The sequence below is a fragment of the Aquila chrysaetos genome, chromosome Z (genome assembly GCF_900496995.4).
Source record: "Aquila chrysaetos chrysaetos chromosome Z, bAquChr1.4, whole genome shotgun sequence".
NCBI classification, from domain to species: Eukaryota; Metazoa; Chordata; class Aves; order Accipitriformes; family Accipitridae; genus Aquila; species Aquila chrysaetos.
The window spans coordinates 37309933-37330213 of NC_044030.1; the positions used below are offsets into that span (position 1 = coordinate 37309933).

At 39.4% G+C, this 20281-nt stretch overlaps 1 protein-coding gene across 5 annotated transcripts in view; it reads left to right on the forward strand.

The window, feature by feature from the left end:
* The first annotated feature begins 948 nt into the window (after positions 1 to 948).
* Positions 949 to 20281, forward strand: part of SPTLC1 (serine palmitoyltransferase long chain base subunit 1) — a 57819-nt gene continuing 38486 nt past the window's right edge. For all 5 annotated transcript variants that reach the window (XR_005931561.1, XR_003922116.2, XR_003922117.2 and 2 more), the window contains exons 1-5: positions 949 to 1060; positions 3010 to 3117; positions 11326 to 11420; positions 15393 to 15486; positions 15957 to 16029. Coding sequence is in view for 2 of the 5 variants with exons in the window: in XM_030005621.2 (XP_029861481.1) it covers positions 995 to 1060; positions 3010 to 3117; positions 11326 to 11420; positions 15393 to 15486; positions 15957 to 16029 (436 nt within the window). In the remaining 3 variants the exon portion in view is untranslated. The remainder of the gene's footprint in view (positions 1061 to 3009; positions 3118 to 11325; positions 11421 to 15392; positions 15487 to 15956; positions 16030 to 20281) is intronic.

A 20281-nucleotide genomic window follows, 5' to 3' on the forward strand; every position in this document is an offset into this window, starting at 1 on the left:
CCTCTCCACTGCCTTTCAAGCAGTCGCTGAAGTCCTGCGCAGCTGTGCGCAGACACTCAGTCACCTCCCCACACTCAGGTGCATCCGTGCAAGGTCTTCACCATTACTCTTCTTCTTCATGGGGTTTCTCTCTCCCCAACAACGTTCAGCTTTTATGGCTGCACACTTTGGCTAATCTCTTAAAGCCGTATTTTCTCTTCTTATTTGCATTTCCTCATTATTTCCACAATACTCTGGTCTTGCTTTTGCTGTTGAAGTCTGATCAGATACCATTCGAGTACCTGAAAAACTGTTTCTTACAGCAACGAAGTCACCAGCAACAGATATAGAGGCAGCCAAGCGCAACGTGCAATGAGGTACCAAAGCACAGGCTCTGCCCCTCGGTTGGTTCCAGCCCGGGACAGTGTCGGGCCCAAGAAGCCTATGGGTGTGGAGAAAGCCAAGCCAAGGCTACGCCAGCGTGTCCAACAAACAGGGCCGGCTGGAAACACAGTGGGGAAGCACACACCAGCCAATGCACCCGGGTTTGTCTTCGTACGCAAGTTCAACTTACAGTTAATTTCATTTATTTAGTGCCGAAGAGCGCACCTTCTCGGCCCGGCCTCGCTCCCCCATCACGGCCACCAGAGAAAATGGCCGTTTGCGACGACGACGGCGGCGGCAGGCAGCAGTAACCGCGAAGTTACCCACGCAGGAGCACGGCCAGAAAAGGCGATTCTTTATAAACCACCATTACAGAAGTCAAGAAAAGCCGCCCCACGCCCGCGCCTCCTCCCGCGCCCTCCGCGGCGGTGCCAAGCCCGCACCCCGCACCGCCGGCGGCCGAACAGCCCAGCCCGACCCGGCCGTTACCGGGCCGCCCGCCCTGCTCCCGCCGGGCCGGAGGGGGCGCTCTCTCGCGGCCGCGGGCCCCACCCCTCCGCCCCCGACGTCGGCGTACAACGGCGGCCACGCCCAGGCAGGCTGCAGAAGGCGGAAGCGGGCAGGCGCGGCCATGGCGGCGGCGGCGGGCATGGGGCAGCAGTGGGTGTTGGTGGAGATGGTGCAGGCCTTCTACGAGGTGCGGTCTGGGGCCGCGCGGGTCCGGGGCGCTGTCCCGCCGCTGGGGTTGAGCGGGTGGGTGCGGCGAAGGGCTCCCACCGCTCGCCCCCCCCCCCCCCCCCCCGCGCCGGCCCCCCGTGGCTGTCGGAGCTTGGGTGACGGGCGTGAGGTTGCCCCGTCCCTGGGCCGCTGGCTTCGGGTGCGGGGAGCGGGAAGGTAGAGCCGGGCCTGCCGCCGGGGCGGATAACCGGCCAGCGTCGCTGGGTGGCGGCTGGCGGGGCGGTGCTGGGCCTGGCCCTGCCCGCCGTGGGTCGGGATCCGGCTGCGGATCGGTGCCGCCCGTGCGAGGCTGCCCTCGCGGAGCGGCGCGCGGGTGTAGGCGCGCGAAAACGAGGTGCACGCGCGTATGTTTTTCCCCGTTTCCGTTGGTAAGGCTACGTTTAAGGCGTGTGCCGGAGCATGAACCCTTGATCAGCGTCACAGTGTTCTTCGAGTGTAAGGTCGGGGTTTGTAACTTAGAAACGTTGTTTACAAAGGAAGGCACAACTTTGGGATGTTGATGCTTGCGTTCCCTGCGGGAGGGGATCAGCGTGGCATGCTTGTATCCAGGCTTTGTTTCGTGATATTAAAAAGGATGTCCTGATGATAGGCCGTGTTCTTGTATTGACAGCCTGTTTCCCTCCCTTCCTTTGGCAAAGGTTGATAACATTTTAAGGATTTGTGCTAGGGTTTGCGGTACAGATGTAGAAGCGCTTAGCTACTCAGGCTGATGGCACAGTCTTGTATGCTGAATTCGGAGCAATTGTGGGCACTGAAAAGCACAGGGAAGTAGCTTGTGTGGACCTCTACTGCTACTACATTATGTGTTCTTTAGATGTCACCGTGTACGTATGTTTTCTTAATAGGTTTGGTGAACTGAAAAGTACTCTGCAACTGATAAATTCATTATTTGTGGTTTGATGTGTCATAGGACTCCTTACTGGTTTTAAAAACTTGTGTTCGATTTCGTTTAGTTTCTGGATGTGCGGTGCGTTCCACTTCCTTTCTTGGCAGGTCAGATCCCAGTAGAAAACGTTCATGTGTGGGAGGGAGCTCTTCCGCCGAGTTGAAGAACGAGTGCACTAGTGTGTGTGCACATTGAGTCTTTTAAAAATAGTAGGCATCCACAGTGTAGACAGGAGCCTTTCTGAAATGAAATAACTAAACCCATCATTAAAACTAGGTGTCAAATGCTGATGCCATAACTCCACATCTATTTTAAATGAGCTGTGCTGCCAGAGGAAACTGACTTTCCTCCTTCCAAGCACCCAAAGAGGCTAACTTTAACTTGGTTCAACGCTCTGTTTTGGTTTGCTGTATATATTCCTAAATATTGTGTCCACTCAAGAAAGTCAATGACACAGGGGCAAAACTGCTTCTCGTGACTGTGTTGGGTTACACCTGCTCAAAGTGCCTGTGAAACTAACAAAAATGGGCTATGAGAACAGCATTAGATTTCTTTGTAAATAATAGTAGCTGTCACTGCGTGTGGACCGTAAGCTGTAAGAATGTAGGGTTGAAGTGGGTGTGTATAGATGACACACAGACCTTCAAACTCTCAGGAGGCTTCTGCTTGTTGCAAAAGCTTTCTGCCTTCACAGATACTGGTGCAACCCGTACAGCTTACCTGCCTTTACTTGCAATATTCAATTTATGTCCATGTGTGGAACTGAAAACACTTATCAGTTTAGAGTGTGTCTTGTTTATTAACAACAGAATAAATCCATTCAAATGCAAGTTAACAGCTACAAGTAGTAGTTGCAAAGCAATCCACTTTGATATAATTTTTACTGATTTAGAAATACACATCAGCTAATGATCAGCTTTGGTTTTTTTCTGAGCATACTAGTAGAGACAGAACTGTTGTGTAGTGTCGCACTGATTCAAATAGAATTCTGTGTAGACTTATTTTTGTGCTTTTATTTTCAGGCTCCTGCTTACCATCTCATTTTGGAAGGAATTCTAATTCTGTGGATAATCAGACTTCTTTTCTCCAAGACATACAAGCTTCAAGAGCGATCTGATCTAACACCTAAGGTATGGTGGAAAAATATTTTTCTTTAGAGAAACAGTTTATAGCTATTGATATATTTGGCTGTTGAACCACTGCTGCATTACAAATCATGCTGGTTTTTTCTTAGTATTTCAAAGGGTAAGCTTACTTTGGGCTAAGAAACTGCTCGTTGCTTAAACACTTCAGTTGGTGCTTTTAAAGTAGCTCTGTGTTTGAGAGTCTGAGAAATATAAAAGAACTGATGTGACGATCTGAAGTCCTGTATAGCAAACAGGCTTCGTTTGCTAGAGCTTCAGAGGAATGGTACCCTTTATGAATGGCATAAAACACTGGAATTTGTTCATGGTACTGAGAAAGGTTTGTGAAACAGACTTATGGGTGTGTCACCTTGTCATTCCCATATATACCATGCACTTGCATGCTTTCTGATCTTATTCTTGCTAAGGATACCTGTTAAGTGTATAGGCTCAGTGAGCTCAGTGTAATGCATCAGTGAACAGGATGCAGGGACTATAGGTGCAAAGCTGTAAATGTGAGCAAATCTGCAGGCAGTGTCCTCTTTTGGGGAGTACTTACTAAATGAGCTTAGGGTACACTTTAGCAGGTATTTATTGGAGGCATTTAACATTGGAGGCAAGAAGTGAGCTGAGCGGGAATCAAGAAATGCCAGTTCAGTTTTGTGCTTGGAAAGGTTTGAATTGATCCTGGGATTTTTTAAGTTTGCCACTTTTGATAAGAATACAGGGGAGAAGTGAATGCAAAAGGAAGTCCAGTGTGGTGAAGCGTTGAATGTTCAGATCATCTATGAAGACATGCTGCAGCTTTAAAGTAGCCCCTGATTGTCCATTCAGAAACTATGATAGTTCATTTAGTAGAGTTTTTATGCATCAGATGGTTTTGATCTCTGGTATTTTGGAGGATAACTTTTTTTCTTTTGAAAGATTCATTCCCTCTGCAGTAGATGGTGGGAAAAGGCTCTTTGCTACTGTTGCATAACTGGTGACCTGAAAAAGCTGAAAACTATCTCTTCCTTACAGACTAAGGATTACACTCGGATATTTCTATGTGCATCTTGAATGTTATCATCCAGTTGCAGGTCACCTCCTTCGTTCACTGACAGACCATTTTGCTGAAGCTGAGGTGTATAAGAAAGTGCTCAGACAAATCTGGAACAGTGGTATGCAGGAAAGAAAATTGTTCTGTATCTTCTTCACTGGGGGCAATGAGCAATTGGGAGATTGCAGTGTAGCTGGTCTGCTGCAGCTCAGTGGAAGCAGGCATTTAGAAGGGGGTCAAAAGGGGGAAAAACATTTGGAAATGGCTCATGCTTAATAACAATCCTGCTTTTGCAGGATGACAATAGTAAAGTTCACTGGTGGGACAGCAGTAGCAGGCTCTTTGAAGAACAGAAGCATGCAAATACGTTATTGCTGTGATACTTACGATGAGATTTATACAAGCTTTACTGAGCTTGAGGGGTGGATCCAATGTGAATGCTAGCAAAAAGTCCAAAGTGATCAAGAATTGCATTGTATAGATACTGGATACATTGATTCACAGTTGGAAGGCACAGAAGAATAAAATTGAGAGTGCTAAGAGCTGTCTTACAGCAAAGGCTTTGACTTGAGATGTTGAAGACATCCACCACTCTAGCTCTTTGTTAGTTGGATCTTGATGGCAAAAAGAATAGTATGGGGGAGTGCTCTTTGGTCTGATCGTATGTTCAGGTTGGCTGACAATGAAGGAGATTTAAGTTAGTCTAGTTGGTTTTACCATTGACCCCTGAAGATGGAAGCAGTGTTTTCCATAGGAAGAACTGTATTTGGAAGGGAATGTCTTGTCTACAGATAGTTTATTGAAAGTAAGCATAAATACAACGGCGAAATGGAAGTGTGAATAAGTCTTCTACAGTTGAAGGACTTAAGCAGACTGATACATCAGAGGTGTGGAGTGATTCCATCTCTTTTTCTACAATGTAGGTAATTGCTATGAAAAGAGCTCATTTATTTTGTGTAGGGGAATAGCTGTGGGGGAAAGAGAACCCACCTTAATCTTCACTAAAAATCCACAGATAGCTGACACTGGTCTGTGTTGTGGGTTAACCCCAGTAGGCAGCAAAGCACGACACAGCTCCTCGCTCACCTTCTCCCCCACCCCCAGTGGGACAGGGAAAGAGGAAATGAAGAGTAAAAGCAAGAATACTTGTAGGTGAAGATGCAATTGTTTAATAAGCAAAGGAGAAGTGGAAGAAGAGAGAAACAAGACAAGCAATGCGAAGGCAATCTCTCACCACAGCCAGCCAGTTCCAGAGCAAAAGATGGCTAACTTTCCTGAACCCTCTCTTTTCCCTTTTATTGCTGAGTGTGACATTATATGGTATGGAATAGCTGTTTGGTTACTTTGGGTCACCTGTCTGGTTATCTCCCTTCCCAACCTCTTGTGCGCCCCCCAATCTATTCACTGTGGGGGCAGAGTGAGATACAGAAGGCCTGAACACTGTGCGAACACTGTCCAGCACGAGCTACAACATTAGTGTGTTGTCAGCATTGTTTTGGTCACAGATCTAAAACAGAGTGCTATACCAGCTACTATGAAGACAGTTAATGCCATCCCAGCCAGACGCAGTACAGTCTGTTTCATACAATGTGGGATCCCACGCAGCCAGGCTTCTGTGTGTGTGTTGAGCTGCGTGTAGTAACATGCCCGCTGTTCAGCGAGGAGACTGATGATTTGCCTTCTGATTTGTTCTAGTTTGATTCATGCTGTGGTGTCCAGCCTTTACTACACCAGAAAGAAATACTGGGTTGCTCAGGTGCAGGCACTGGAGATAGGCTTGCTCAGGTGGTGGAGCTTAGGCTACCTTTATGTCAGCCACTCATGTAATGATACTTGGAGTTTCTTTGTGAATTATTGTTGGGGATGCTGCCAGAGAAGAGCTGGCTCTGTGTAATAAATATTGCTGAAGAATACCACTATTGCACAGCCATCACAATGTGATCTGTCAGGACCAGTCTGTCCTGGGGAACCAGAGGTAGATGATATATTATGCAACCTAGTACACTTAGGAGTCACACTTCTAAAACAGTGAAGAAATCCACACTGAAGGTGGCTTCTGGGTTTAGTCAAATGTATAGCAAGAGTACTACGAAATCCAGTGCAGGAATCATCTTTCAACTGTCTGTCTGTCATCCTTTAATAACAGTGTTTGTAGGTATTCCTGTTGGTTCTGTTCCAAAATAATGAGATCTCCCAAATCATTAACTAAAAAGGTGGAGTACTGCTCTGTGACTGTAAGTTCCTGACAGTTTGGGATTTTGGGAAGTACAAATAAGTCTGTGGCCAGACAAGGTGCTAGACATATAGATTCTTAGGGGCTTTTCACCCCAAATAAAATCTATAGAAAAGCAGCAAAGTGCCACTAAGGACTGAAGTGGGCCGTGGGAGATTGAGTGGCATCATTTAGCTACAAGCTCACTCTCCAGCCTTGCCCTCCAGATGTAGGTGTCTTTCACTCTGCAATAAATGATACTGAGCTTTTCTCTCAAAATCTCTGAAGTCCTAGTAGGAGCCATGTCTTACTATTTGTGGATGAGAGGAATAGTTGTTTTCTTTGGTTTTAGAATTTTCGTGCAGTAGTAGCATGGGAACAGTTTTATTAGAGTAATATTAGTCAGGAGGCTGGAAAGTTCCTGTCAGAGACAAATGTTTAATGCGCGGCTGAGAAATACTGTAGACCGCAAGAACGGTTTCTTGCAGGAATAGCATTCAGAGATTGATCAGATGTTGTTCTCCAGGGAAGAGCAGATAAAGTCTGTTCTTGTAAAGGTTTTCAGTCATTTTGAGCCAAGACTCCCTATGTAGTTAAAGATTCTCCTAAATATTAGCATAGTTTGAAAGAGAGAAATTTCTAACTAGTATGCCCGTTGTTTGTGCCAATTTATGCCATGCTGATATATGATTCTATAAATACCATGAAATTAAAGACTTGTTATTTGAGGACCAGCAAATAAAAAAATATTATTCATCTTTGGATATCGACACAGATGCATGTATGACACTGTTTCAAAACACTAGTGCTAGCTAGGAACTGTCTTCATGAACATAATTGCTACCTTTTCTTAAAAACAAGGGTCAGCAAGGCAGCTTCTTAAAAAAATTTGGGTTGGATGTGTTTACACACAAGTATTTCTCTTACCCAAGGCATCTGGCGTTTAGAAAGTAAAAACCACAACCAACAAAATACAACCACCCAAACCCATTTTATTTATATATATGTGTGTGTGTATTTAGATAAATATATTTTAAATATTTATATATATATGCACAAATGTATAATAGGTGTGTATATTATAATTTATAAAATATACCTGTAAACATTTTATATCTTATATTTTCATGTGTATTGCATATTAGTCATAAAAATAAAATACATAAATTCTATATTGATATTTATATTTTATTTAACATTTATGTCTATATAAATTAAAGGGAATTATAAAAGGGAAAGATGAAGAGCTGAGAGATGAGTTCACTTACATGACAGCCTGAGAGAGTGGAAATTGAAAGTTTTGAGTTCATTCTTTTCAAGTGGATATTTTCAGTACAGTGAACTGAGGAGAAATAAGCAAATCAACTATATATTGAGGATGTTACATTGTGAATTAAAATCTGTTTTCTCTATATGTTTCAAAATTTACATTTTTCTTCCTGATACTGGTCTGAAATTTGGTGCCTATTTAGGAGGTAGAAGATGAGTGCTGTTCTGAATGTGGGGTAGCTGTATGAAAGCCTGCTTCTACTCTGTATTTTTGGTCAGAGGGAGATGGTCATGTTTACCCTGAAAAGTCAGCAGGACAGGACAGTGTACTGAGATATTTGGTGAATGGTAGCAGGAAGGGGTATGGACTGTCCCATCTGCATCGCAGATGGCCATTTTAGGTTGAGATTGGTACTCATTTTAATCACCAATATCTCCAATCCCCCACCATGATAAAGGAACTTCTATCACAGAAGCTTTCAGTAGACTATTGCCTGTGCTAAGTACATGTGGAAACAGAAGACATAAGACATGGAGATGCAATTGTTTGTTGTTTCTGTTCCTATGCCCATCAAAAAGCAAAACGCCTTGTGAGGAGAATGAGGAGAATGAATGTGAGCTAGAATTAATGAAATGGTGTTGTCTGAAATGAGGATTAGTCTTCTCATGTAAATTTTATTTTGTGCTAATAAAAAAAATCAGGATATCGCCACATCTCATCTGTGGCTTGTCACCTATGCTGTTAGTTTCTGTGCTGCAAACATTTCAAAGGGAAGAATGGAAACTTCTTACAACTTAGTATGAATGGGAGAGAGAAGTAGTAATTAGGAATTACTCATTACCTTTATGTTCACAGATCTCAACTGCAATTGTACTATGCTAATTTATTGTAGTTACAGTGTCCTTCTATAAATACCTTTTCCTTTCTGCTAGACTCCACAACAAAAAGATTTTAATTGAATCTGTGTATCAGTTGCTAAGCTGCTTGGTGATATTTTGTACCTTTAGTTCAAAAAAATCAGACTTGCACAGCTTTAATTCTGCCCTCTTTGAAGAAGAGGTATGTTATGTTGCCTGCTCTGCCTTTGAAATATGTTGTATAAACGCTGTTCATATGTTATTTGTGTTCAGGTCTTAAACAGAAGAAACACCATGCTTCCTAAGTCTTTCCCCTTTAGGCATTTGATGTCATCTAAATGCTTTTCTTATTTATCCTTCCATAACTGACAGGCTGTACCACTTCTCACCTGATTTATTCTGCTTTCTAATTAAAACAAAAAACAATGACCAAACCAAAAACCCCCCTGACCGTGTGCTCTAAAATGAAAACAAGACTGTTGATGCAAGCTACACTGTACATCAGGGATTTGGGGCCTTTTCAACACCAACTCTTGTAGGAGCCGAGTGAAAGCTGCATAAGCATGCATCCTGCTTTCTGATTTTCCGAAGTTTTTTTTGAACTCTTTTGAAAGGGTGTAAGATACTACTGGGCAACTGTAACTCCGGACATGGTTTCCCAGTAGCATCAGCCAGTCTAGGTTAGGACTAGTTTGTTGTAGGATCTAGTTTAGCTGTACATCCATCCCGCTCTTGCTGAGTTAGTTTTTGTCTGGATCATTTTTCTGGACAAGGTTATTGTCTGGTTGCCTATGCCAACACAAGGAACAGGAATGTATTTGTGGCTGGGAGAGGACTGTACTGTAGCCACTGCTGGCTTGCAGTGCTGTGGGTCAGCACACTTAGTGTTAATTTATGTCTTTGATACTTTTTTTTCAAATAGCGGTATGGTGTAGAGATGCACACTGGTACCGGTTCTGAGATGAGGATGGAATTGCCACTCTCTGTCTTGGATCAATGGAGCTTAGCATACAGGGTTATGGTTGTGGTTCCACTCTGAGATTAACCTGAATTTGGCTACTACTTTTCCACCATTTTGGTACTGTGTTGCATGTTAACCTTTATGGGGTGTATCATCTGGTAATCTTCTCCCATAGGGTTCTTGAGGTATTTGCTGAGTCATGTCAAACATGAGGTTTGATAATAGAATGCAGTAATGAGTAGTAGTCAATAGTAATATTATTGTTCTGTTCTCTGGTGCTCAGTTATCTGTTTGGATTTTTTTAATTGAAGCATTCAAATCTGCTATTTGACATGCTAAGAGTGGCTCTAGTACAGGGTAAATTAATAAACCCCCCTACTTTAATGCTTTCCTTAATATGTGGAACAGCATTTCAATGCATACACAACTCCGTGCAAGGCTCCAGCTGGGGTCTGTCCTATGGTGGCTAAAGAAACTAAGCACATTTTCTAACATAAGTGTAGCCACTTCAAAATATTGAATATATTCAATTCTGTTGCACATATTAATGGCACTTTATTTCCTTTAAAATATATGCCCCATGGGTTAAATTTCAGTAAGAAATCTAACATGAGAAAGTTAAATAAAAAGGTATTGAAAGTACATCTGCAATATATTAGAAACAGAAGTGACTATGGTCACATAAAAAGGATCTTTTCTGAATTACAGGGCTATTGAAATTTCCATTTGTGTTTTGAGATAGACCTTTGTGGAACTCCTGGGATATTAATTAGTACTCTGGAAATACCTAGAAACAAAGTTATTCATTAGCTTAGTAAAAGGAAAGTGATGAATATGCAGGAGGCATATGTTGCATGTAGTTTTTCCTTTTGATTGTTTCATATTTTAATTTGCTTTTGTACTTTGAAGGCTTTGAAAAGTGTACTTGGAAAAAATAAAATTGGAAAAAGATATTGCTGTGGTGTTTTCAAAAATCAATTGCAGAGTTTATACTTTGGTCTTGAAATAAGTAGCCTTAAATATTCTGCTGCTTTTTGAAATAATAGAGAAATAAAACCCCATTGTAATCATACTATTCAAAGTTAGTGTGTTAAATATGTTATTAGGTGTATCTTGCTGTACTAGTAAATAATCCTCTGGGAAAGTTCTGCTTTTGTGATATGAAGGATGATTTTGGTGATTTGCCTGAATGGTTGCTAATTGATGTGGATCTAGTCTAATGCACTTGTTATGCTGGTCCACTGCATGTCCTTTGGAAAAAGATCTAAATGAGGTTCTCCAAATAGTTTAAAGCACTTTGAAAATGAATGTGCATTCAGTATTCCTCCATGGTTAGGTGGGAGATACATGGTTTAGTAGTTGTTACCATTTCTTGAGCATTTGGCAGGTTTTCTCCATTGTGTCCTGCTCACATATGTGTTACTTTCAGAAGTATTTTAATGCCCCAGTTGTTTAAACAGCGCTGTTGAAGACTTGAGAATGTAAAGTGGAGCAATTTATATTCAATTATTATGTAATTTGTATTCAATTACATAAACTGTAGAGGAGGACTTGCATAATTAATAGATTGAATGAAACATTATTGACTAAAATTTGGTACGGACACCAAGTTAGTATCTCTTCTCTTGATTCCCATATCATGAGATCTTTAATGCACAGGCACAACTGGCTATCTTTCTTTACATCTCTTCCCCTTTGAAGAATTTAGAGCCCTTCAGTTGAACATACTGAGGTAATACCAATTTTGAGTGTCTCAAAGGTGACTCATGTTAGCATACGTAATTTCTCATAGAACGATTACCAACTGTTTATTAGCACATAATGTCTTTTTTAATGGAAATCCTTTGTAAGCAGTGTTTCTTTTCTCCTGCTCAGGAAAAAGAAGAGTTGATTGAAGAATGGCAGCCAGAGCCTCTTGTACCTCCTGTACCAAAAGATCACCCAGCCCTCAACTACAACATTGTTTCAGGGTAAATGTAATGAAAGTAAATTCTGTTTTTCGTTTCAACTCAAATGCTTGATGTCCATGTTTTTAAGTGTATTTCTTACTAAGCATTTCCATATCCTTAAAACCTTTCGTAAATGACTTGCATTTTTAGATAGCAGGACTGAATTTGCCACTGAAGAGATGGTCTTGTTTTTGCAACATTATCAAGACTATCGTATTAAGAGAATCTTTCTTACGTTAAACGTTGTTATTAATTTTTTTGTTTTAATGTTGGGGGTGGAGGGAGAGACAGTTCATCTTTGCCTTCATTGTAGGTCTGTATTGTTTGGTAGTAATTGTTTTATTTTTTTTTTGTATACGTAGACTTAGACCTCCAAAGGTGGTTACCACCTTCTGTGTAGGGGTTGGGGGGAAACTGTCATCACAAATCACTTCAAAATAAACTGATTTTGTGGCTAGCCACTTGGCATTTCATGAAAAGTTGTTCCTCTTTGGACAATTAGAAGTAGAGATGCTTGATGGCAAAGTTGTTTTGTGAGGAAATTGTGGCTCAGCATTACTTTCTTATGTGTTATGAGGGTTTTAAAATGAGTGCTGACTTAGGCAAGAGTCACAGTATTTCAGAAATTGCTTTGAAATTTCTTTCAGAAGCTTCAGATTTGTTCATTTCAGTAACTTTTACAATATAAGCATTCTTGATATCCTTCTAGTGACACTAATACTTTAAAATAATTTAGTGACAGAGCACAATTGTTTGCTGTCATAGGGAGCTCCATTTTGATGGTTCTGCCACCATGGAAAAGTCTGCCTTAGAAAAGGGATGCCTATTTTAATCAACTGTGATGTTGATTAAAATCCTTCTGTTACTGTTCAGAATTTCAAAACAAGCAGTACTGTGGAGTTAAAGTGTTGGATGTTTCAAAAAAATCTGAACAAATATATCTTTTAGATTGATTCAAAAAATGTTTAAATTACTTAGAGCTTTCCAGTGCTTACAGCTAGGGAATGTATTGTGACAGAATGTTAATGTGTTGTGGCTATTAAACTTCACAGTGGCTATGGGGAAAACTTGGCATTTGTCTTGCCAACTAACTACCTTCCCGTAAGTTGTTCAACAGCTATGAGATTGTCACTTGGGGTATAAACTTAAACCACGTTGCAGAATTAATACAGAAATGAAAGTGTCTGCATCCTAATTCCAGTTCAAGAGCATTTCTAATTAGTATTTTAGTGGGACCCTATTGATACTAATGAGGTAGTCTTCTTTCAGTGATTTTCGTGTGTTAATGTCTACCATAAATGGTGATTTACATAAATCTTAATTATCTTGGTATGTGGTGGTTGAATATTGCATATTTGCAGTAATGTGTAGATAGGGTTTATATAGGCTCATAACCACTTAGGAAGTATTAAATATTTCAGTAAAAATTTTCACTCACTGTGTGGGGGAGGCAGACTTCCTCCTCCCTCAATATGCAAGGCAGTTCGTGCTTTACGTTAGTATGCTCCTTTCTGCTGAACATTTGCATAATCCCAGTAACATTGCCAAATGGTAAGCAAAGCCAATAATGCAGAGACTTGTCCATACAAAGGAAGTGACCAATCTTGAATCAGCAGTGAAGAAGTTGCCCATGATGGCTCAGTCACAGTCCAGAAATTAGTTAGTTCTTGTGGTAGCCTTTCTGTGAACTAATCTATGCAAGATAGCTTAGTTGTACAATATCTCATTCAGAAAGTGTAAACCTATTTCCTAAAACAATATGTCTACAAAATTCTCATGCTGATTCTCATTTTGCTTTAAAATAAAAAGGCACTAATGTCTGGCTTTTAACTCTATCAACTTCTGTGACTGATTTTTCAATAAATGCAGCACTTAAGAGATAAGTGAGAGGTCCAAGTACAGATGGAGTGCTTTCAGTCCCTAAAAGACACAATTCTGAAGGACTTGCAAGTTCTTTGAATATAGCTTGAAATTCTATTTTTATTTACAGTTTCAGCTGGATCACTCAGTATCTCATAACTGTTGTCCCTAACCATAATACCTAACAAACTGTGTTATACTAGGGGAAGGGAGATACATGAAACTATAAAGAAATAAATGTTTCACTGTTTTCCTTTTGCAAAGACTTGTTTTTGACATTGCCAAGAAGGTTTTATGGTACTGTTAGCATCTGTGTTTTGGATATAATTATTCACTGGAATAAGTTTTTCCAAGAGTGTTTTCTGCCTAACCATGAGTGTTCCTTTAGAATTTTGGGTAAAATCCTGATAGCAAAGTGTGGCCATGTTTTCATGAGGGCTGTAATTTTGTTAGGCGCAAGTTGTTGGTGAACATAATTGTATTTTCTAGGTTTGAGAGGTAGAGCTGTGGGGACAAATTGTTGTAAATTTACCAGGTTTGATAGTATGCTGGGAATATACTGAACCATGTGTTAGTGCCAAAACGTATAGGTCTGCTCTTGTGAATATCTGCGAACCTAAGTAGTTGTTTCAGTTAATAGGACTTCCGACATTTGGTACAGCTCATTGATGAGCAAGACAGAGGAACAGATCCAGGTATGGCAGTGAGTTCCCCAAGACAGTTTGCAGCACATTTGTATAATGCTAGTACTATGCAGAAGATGCACTGCAGTAATGCAGGACTGCTCCTTTGTGGGGTCAGGTTCAGCTTGTGTCAGCGTAATGTCATGAAATGACAGTGATGAAGATGCATGACACATGCACTGTGTTAGTAGAAAGCTTTCCAAAACTGTTTTGTAAGCTTTGCAATTGCTTGGTTGAAGCAATGTGTGGTTAGTTTTTATTGGGAGATATAAACCAAAATCAAACAATTTTTTAAGTGAGATTCAGGCAGTTCAGTGTTTTCCTTAACTTGTAGTCAATAGCTTGGACTTAAAGTTTATTTGCGTTGCACACCTATTGTACCCATTGAAATATTGTCAGCAACCAGATTTTTAGCAGCTGTGCACAGGCATTTGACATTTGAGCAGCCCTGTTTAATTTTGATCGTGAAAATTGCTCAGTGCTAGTTTCCACATGGGAAAAGCTTGTTGAAACTATTGTGTTTGAGGAATAGTATAGGATCTCAACTGTAATATTTGACAATGCATACAGAAATGGGCAGACATAAGGTTTTGTATTTGGCTTAGCTTTGAGACTTCTCAACACCCTGAGTGATTAATTGAAACTTTTGATTTTGTAGTATTGAAGTGTCAGGATTGCTTTTAGAATACAGCACACAGATGCGATGCTTGTGTTTAAAGCATTAATAGCTATTTTTATCTTCAATTTTTTAATAACTTTCTGCCCTAAAAAATTATGGTTTAGATAAAATTTCTCTGCCCTTTGGTTCATGTATATTGTGCTCTTGTTCTTTTGTTAATATTGGGTGTTTTCACACTTTCTGTGTTTCCTGACTACATGAGTTATTCAAACTGTTATGGACTAAACAGAATTGGAAACTTGAGATGACACTTAATACAATACTTTTTTGTCTGCTTACAGCTAGTACCTATGTTTTGGAAGCCCTATTCGGTACAAGATTGGTATTGTGGGTTTGCTTTATGACAAAAACATCTGTTTTAAATTCATTTTTATCACAGAACTAAGTAGCAGTGAAATTTCCTTTTTATTTATAGTATTCCTGATTTCAAATAGGTATCACTTTGCTTTTAAAGAAGCTTGATTAATCTCTTCAGGAGTCACCTTTGCATGAATTAAGTTTTCAATAAGGAATGATTAAACTAAATATCTCAGGAAGGTATTTACAGTTTCTTTGGTAAACTGCAGGAATACAGTTTTTGCTGAGTATGGTAGTATATTTGTGATTTTACACTGAACTTAAATATTGATTGGCAGCTGCAAAAGAAGTGGAAAGAAGGAGTCTTGAAAAAGCTTTTTACTATTGAGAAACAAAACTCCTGTACTGTTTGACTGTTTATGAAAATGGCAACTGTTCATTCATAACAATAGGTCTGTAATTTTTTTTTTTCAGTCCTCCCACCCATATAATCACTGTTAATGGCAAGGAGTGTATAAACTTTGCATCGTTTAACTTTCTTGGACTTTTGGATAATGAAAAGGTTAAGGTGAGTTCTTCCAGTTATTGTATTTGTGTGATTGTTCCTCTTTTACTTTGTGTGTTGTCTTGAAATTAAGAATGACTTCAGAAAGCACAAACTTTGTCAAGGAAGTATACTTCTAAAGCAGCAAGGAAGATTATAAACCTTGTAATTGTGTGCTATTTAAGTTTGTCTTTTTACTGAAGTTTAATCTAGTGTATTTACTGTGTACTAGCTGATTATCAAGTTAGATTAGTATCTAATGTCCTTAGTCATGAGAATACAATGAATGATGCTTAAAAACTTGTCTAAAATAGTTTTGATGTGAAATTAATTAATGGAATTCAGTATGTTATACTTTCTGTATAGCAGGTCATGTTACATGATGCATGAACTGGCCTGTGTACATTGGTATAAACTTGTCAATGTGAAGTGTATAGAAGAGTTAGAGATCTAGTGTAGGAATAAATATTTCATGTAATTCTTTTCTGTTAAAGAGTGCAGCCCAGGCATCTCTGAAGAAATATGGTGTTGGCACTTGTGGACCTAGAGGATTCTATGGTACTTTTGGTGAGTAACTTTCTTTGATCTGCCTTTAAAGGTGTTCAGACTGGTTTGGTAAGTCAGCTAAAATAGTTCTATATATAGGCAGCAAATTATTTCTATCACTGTGAAGAACAGTTACCCTCTAACACACTTTTTAGTGTAATTGTTAAGGATTGGTAGCGTTTGTTGTTCATAGCTTGTTTCTTATTAATTTTACATGTTTTCTTACTCTTTCTAATGCTGGTCTTGGAGGAGAGTTGCGAGGTTAAATATAATCTGTTTTAGTTCTTGTCACTATAGTGGAAAGAGAAAATAAACATATTAGAATTTAATCATGCATGGCAAATTTAAGTGTAAATTAATAATACATTTTTAAGTAGACCACAAGAGGGCAGTCTGATTTCTGTGATAAAGATTCTTAGTGAAGTTTATCTAATGCTGTAGTCAGAATGAAGTTTTCCTTTACTGATACCTTTAAGGTTGTAGTTAAAGAGATTTTATGACATGAACAGGTGTTACTAAGGGTTTTTTTCATTCTTTTTAAGAAGTAGTAAGTTAAATATCAGCCTCTGGAAACAGTGCTTTACAGGCATTGGTATTTTGAAATAGTGCATGGAAACCAAAGAGTAATACATGAATAGCTGCACAGTTGCAAGCTGAAACCATTGACTCATCTTCTTGTGAACTTTCCAGTCTCTTCCCAGAGGTGATGGAATTCATGGTGTGTTTGTATTCAATTGATTTCATAGAGTTGGCTTCCTGTAGCCTTGACTTGAAGTCAAGACTGGAACTTTTCTCAATTAATCAAGCTAGTCCTTTAAGTGATCAGCCAGGTGCTGTATCTATTTTGATTTGATAGAAGTCTATATATCAGAATGAAGTTGAGTCTTTGATATCAATCTTATAGATTGTTCATTAGCCTAGAACCATAATTCATTTCTGACAAAGGTAATGGTAGCCCATTGATCAGTAGAGAGCATTTAGAAAGCTAGATTCCCTCACTGATCACTGGTCAGCAGTGATCTGTTGGAATTCATACAGGCTTTTTTTTTTTTTGCTTTTTTTTTTATTTTTTATTTCCCAAAACACTGAAAAGCTCAAAGAAACTTGTGGAATAATGCCTCCTGCCTTTGGAGTCCAGGCTGATTTTAGGTTTTGCGAAATCTTTCACTTTGCTCCTTTCTACTAATTATTCAATACAGACTGGTTAAAAGTTGATTTTTCTCTGGTAAGTGAGAGATTCTTTGGGTTATTTCTTGCCCTCTTTGGAGGTCTAATCCTAAGATCCAAACTGTATAGCTTTTGCATTTAGTTTGGTTGCTGTTCATTGACTTCTGAATTTTTTGGGTAAATGCTTCATTTCACAAAGCAGGTTATATAATCTGTGGTGTTGCTGCATGACACCACTAGTGAAGAAATGATGTTATACTCATCTGTTTGAGATATCATCTTTTACAGATAAAGTAACTGAGAATTGGTTTAAAATTTGAGACAAGCAGCTACTGTTCTTGTTGGATCCCAGACTGCCTTCCCATTTCCCCTTGACTTTAAACATCTGAGTATTGCAGAATTATGAATCTCTGATAAGAAACACTCCTTACATCAGTAATGTTGTATGCCTCAAACTTTTCACACAATTTTTCATGTGCTTTGACTTTGGTAGATGAGTCATGTTGTGTCCAGAACTATGTGATTTCCTCTTACTTAACTATATAGGATTTAATTGATGTTTGTCATTTTTTGTCACTCAGAGTTATCCCTTCTTAGGGGCTGATGTTTCCTATCAATATTAGAGATCTCTTTATTTCTAAATGTAGATATCATGTTATAATTTATTTTGAATGGAGACTTGATTCTTCATATCTCTGCCTGCTTGAAGGGATTTCCTAGATTTGGTGAGTCCTTATTAAGACATTTTTGCTTTGTGCTGTATCCCTGAAAACTGCATCCATGCCTTTATCCTATGATAAGCTTGAAATTCTAGTATATTCACCCATAACTGAATCTTGACGGTTATTTTCTCCATAATGACAGCTGAGGGGTGTATCACTTCTTGGTGGTGGTGGTGGGTTTAAGGCTATTGTTGATTGCCTAGCAGCCACAATTTCAGTACTACTGTGAAGATCAGGACTAGCTACCTGATAAAATATTTAAAAGATGATGTGGGATTTGGTCTCAGTTCTGCTTTTGACTTGCATGTGAGTACATGCTGGGCACTAAACTGGCACTTCATAGCAGTTGTTGACAGTAATAGCTTTATTAAGGTTTCATAATTATGTAGAAAGCTGTTCCAGTCATATCTTCCTCTGTGCAAATGTGCTCTAGGTAATATTCACAGCTTTCACTGAAGCTAGGCTAATCCAAGTGATGTAAGCAGACTAAAGCAAATCATTGCAATGAAGAATAGGAGAATCAAGGTAGTATTCTGTTTTCATCATAGTGGAATGGTAGTGAAGCCTTAATACTATCTTAAGCTTTTCCATCTCACAATTATACAAAGCATTCATTCCCTTATGTAATGATGTATCAAATTGTGTATGCTGTATGTCATTCCGAACTTAAATGTTCTTGCCCTTGGCAAAATTTACAAGGCTTCTAAAATTTTTGTCCTTAACAGAAATCTGATTATATTCGTCAGCTCATTATTGCTGACAGTATGTCTTTCACCCACTGTTTTTACCTAGCCCTTGCTCAGCGTAGAGATGGTTGTTGCTGAATAAAGCTCAGTGAGAAGCATGCAAGTTTCCGTTTTTAACTGATTATCTTGTCATCTTTTCTACTTTTTCTGTTAAAGGATGTAGGTGGCCTTTTACACTCAAAACATTTTTCCCCATTAGGTCTCAATAGCTGCGCCCTCAAAGTAATAGATCAGCCCTTGTTTGCCCTAATTTGTTATTCTCTGCTGGCAGGGCTTCAAGAAGGAACACTTTTGGCTGAATGTTGTTTATATTGCATGTCTTAACTGCCATGTGGCCAGTCTCTTTTTTTGTTGCTTGCTGCCAGAGAAAGGTCTTTCCTGGGCTTTTGTTCAATAATTAAATCAGAGTTCATCATCCTGTTTTGAAGCTGGACCGGAGATTGTTTCATTGGTCCTGAAGTCCATGTAACAATAAAGAAAAAGATACAAAGACTCTGAAAAAGGACTACTTAAAATCTCTATCAGAATGTAGATTAGATAACTCCAATCAGTATCAGTATCCTTCCTTTCAAAGACTTCGGAGAAGGAAGTCTGTTCTAGGTTTCTCCGAATGTTTGGTGTACCTAATACAGCTGGATCAAAGTGATAGGTAGCAAAAGAAAATTTTCAAATAGTAAGCGATTAAATTTTTTGTTTCCATTTAAAACTAGTGGAAAACCAAATAAAAGAATTCCTTTCCATTCCATTTTTTTAATGCTCAGGTAAACACTACGATTATTGAAGATTTATAGTTTGCAGTCTTTGGATAAAATTGCTCTTGACTGTGATTGGGAGGCTGTTGTTTGAAGACATGCCTTTTGCTTTTGTAGTGTAAATATGTCAGTCAGGTGGATGTGCCCTTTTGGGGAAAGGTTATGCTAGATATTTGTTAAGTATGGCAAAGCTAAGATATTTACAAAGCCCTTTCTTCCTACACCCTTGCTGTTGGTACCTAGCTAGAAGTAGCAACATTGACTTAACTGTGCCTCATAGGCTATTGAAGAATCTGTATTTTTAACTGATGTTGATTCATTTGATTTTAGTTTTGAGGAACTTTCAATAATTGCAAGGTAATGTTTGGCCAAGGGTGATCTTTCAGGTCATACACTAAGGACCTCTATTTGGCCTTTAATCTTGTTTATTTCCAGTTGATAAAAGGCATAATTCTCTGACTAACATTTGCTAGCAGAAGCAGGTAGTGGCAAGAGAGTTACACAATCAAAATAGCAGTTTGATACAGGTCATTTTGCTTAGGCAGAATACTTAACGCTGTGGTCATCTTTCTGCAGCAACAATCTACTCACCATGTGGTATTACCCTTCTTAATCTTTTGATTTAGTGGTGTTTTGTTTCTAACATGGGTCACTTTGACCAAATTGGTTTGGGAAATGCTTGTGTGTGTAATTGTGTCAATTTATCTTAAGGGTGAGTAATCTCTGGCGTTGAGATGGTGACCTTTTCAATTGGCTGAAGTGCGTTCAGGAGATGGTATGTGATTGCAGCCTGACAAGAACAGTTTTCTGTCATAATGATAGCTATGCTATATGCAGTGGAAGCATCAGCTTGGAAGAACTGACAGTCTGCCAACAGGACCTCATT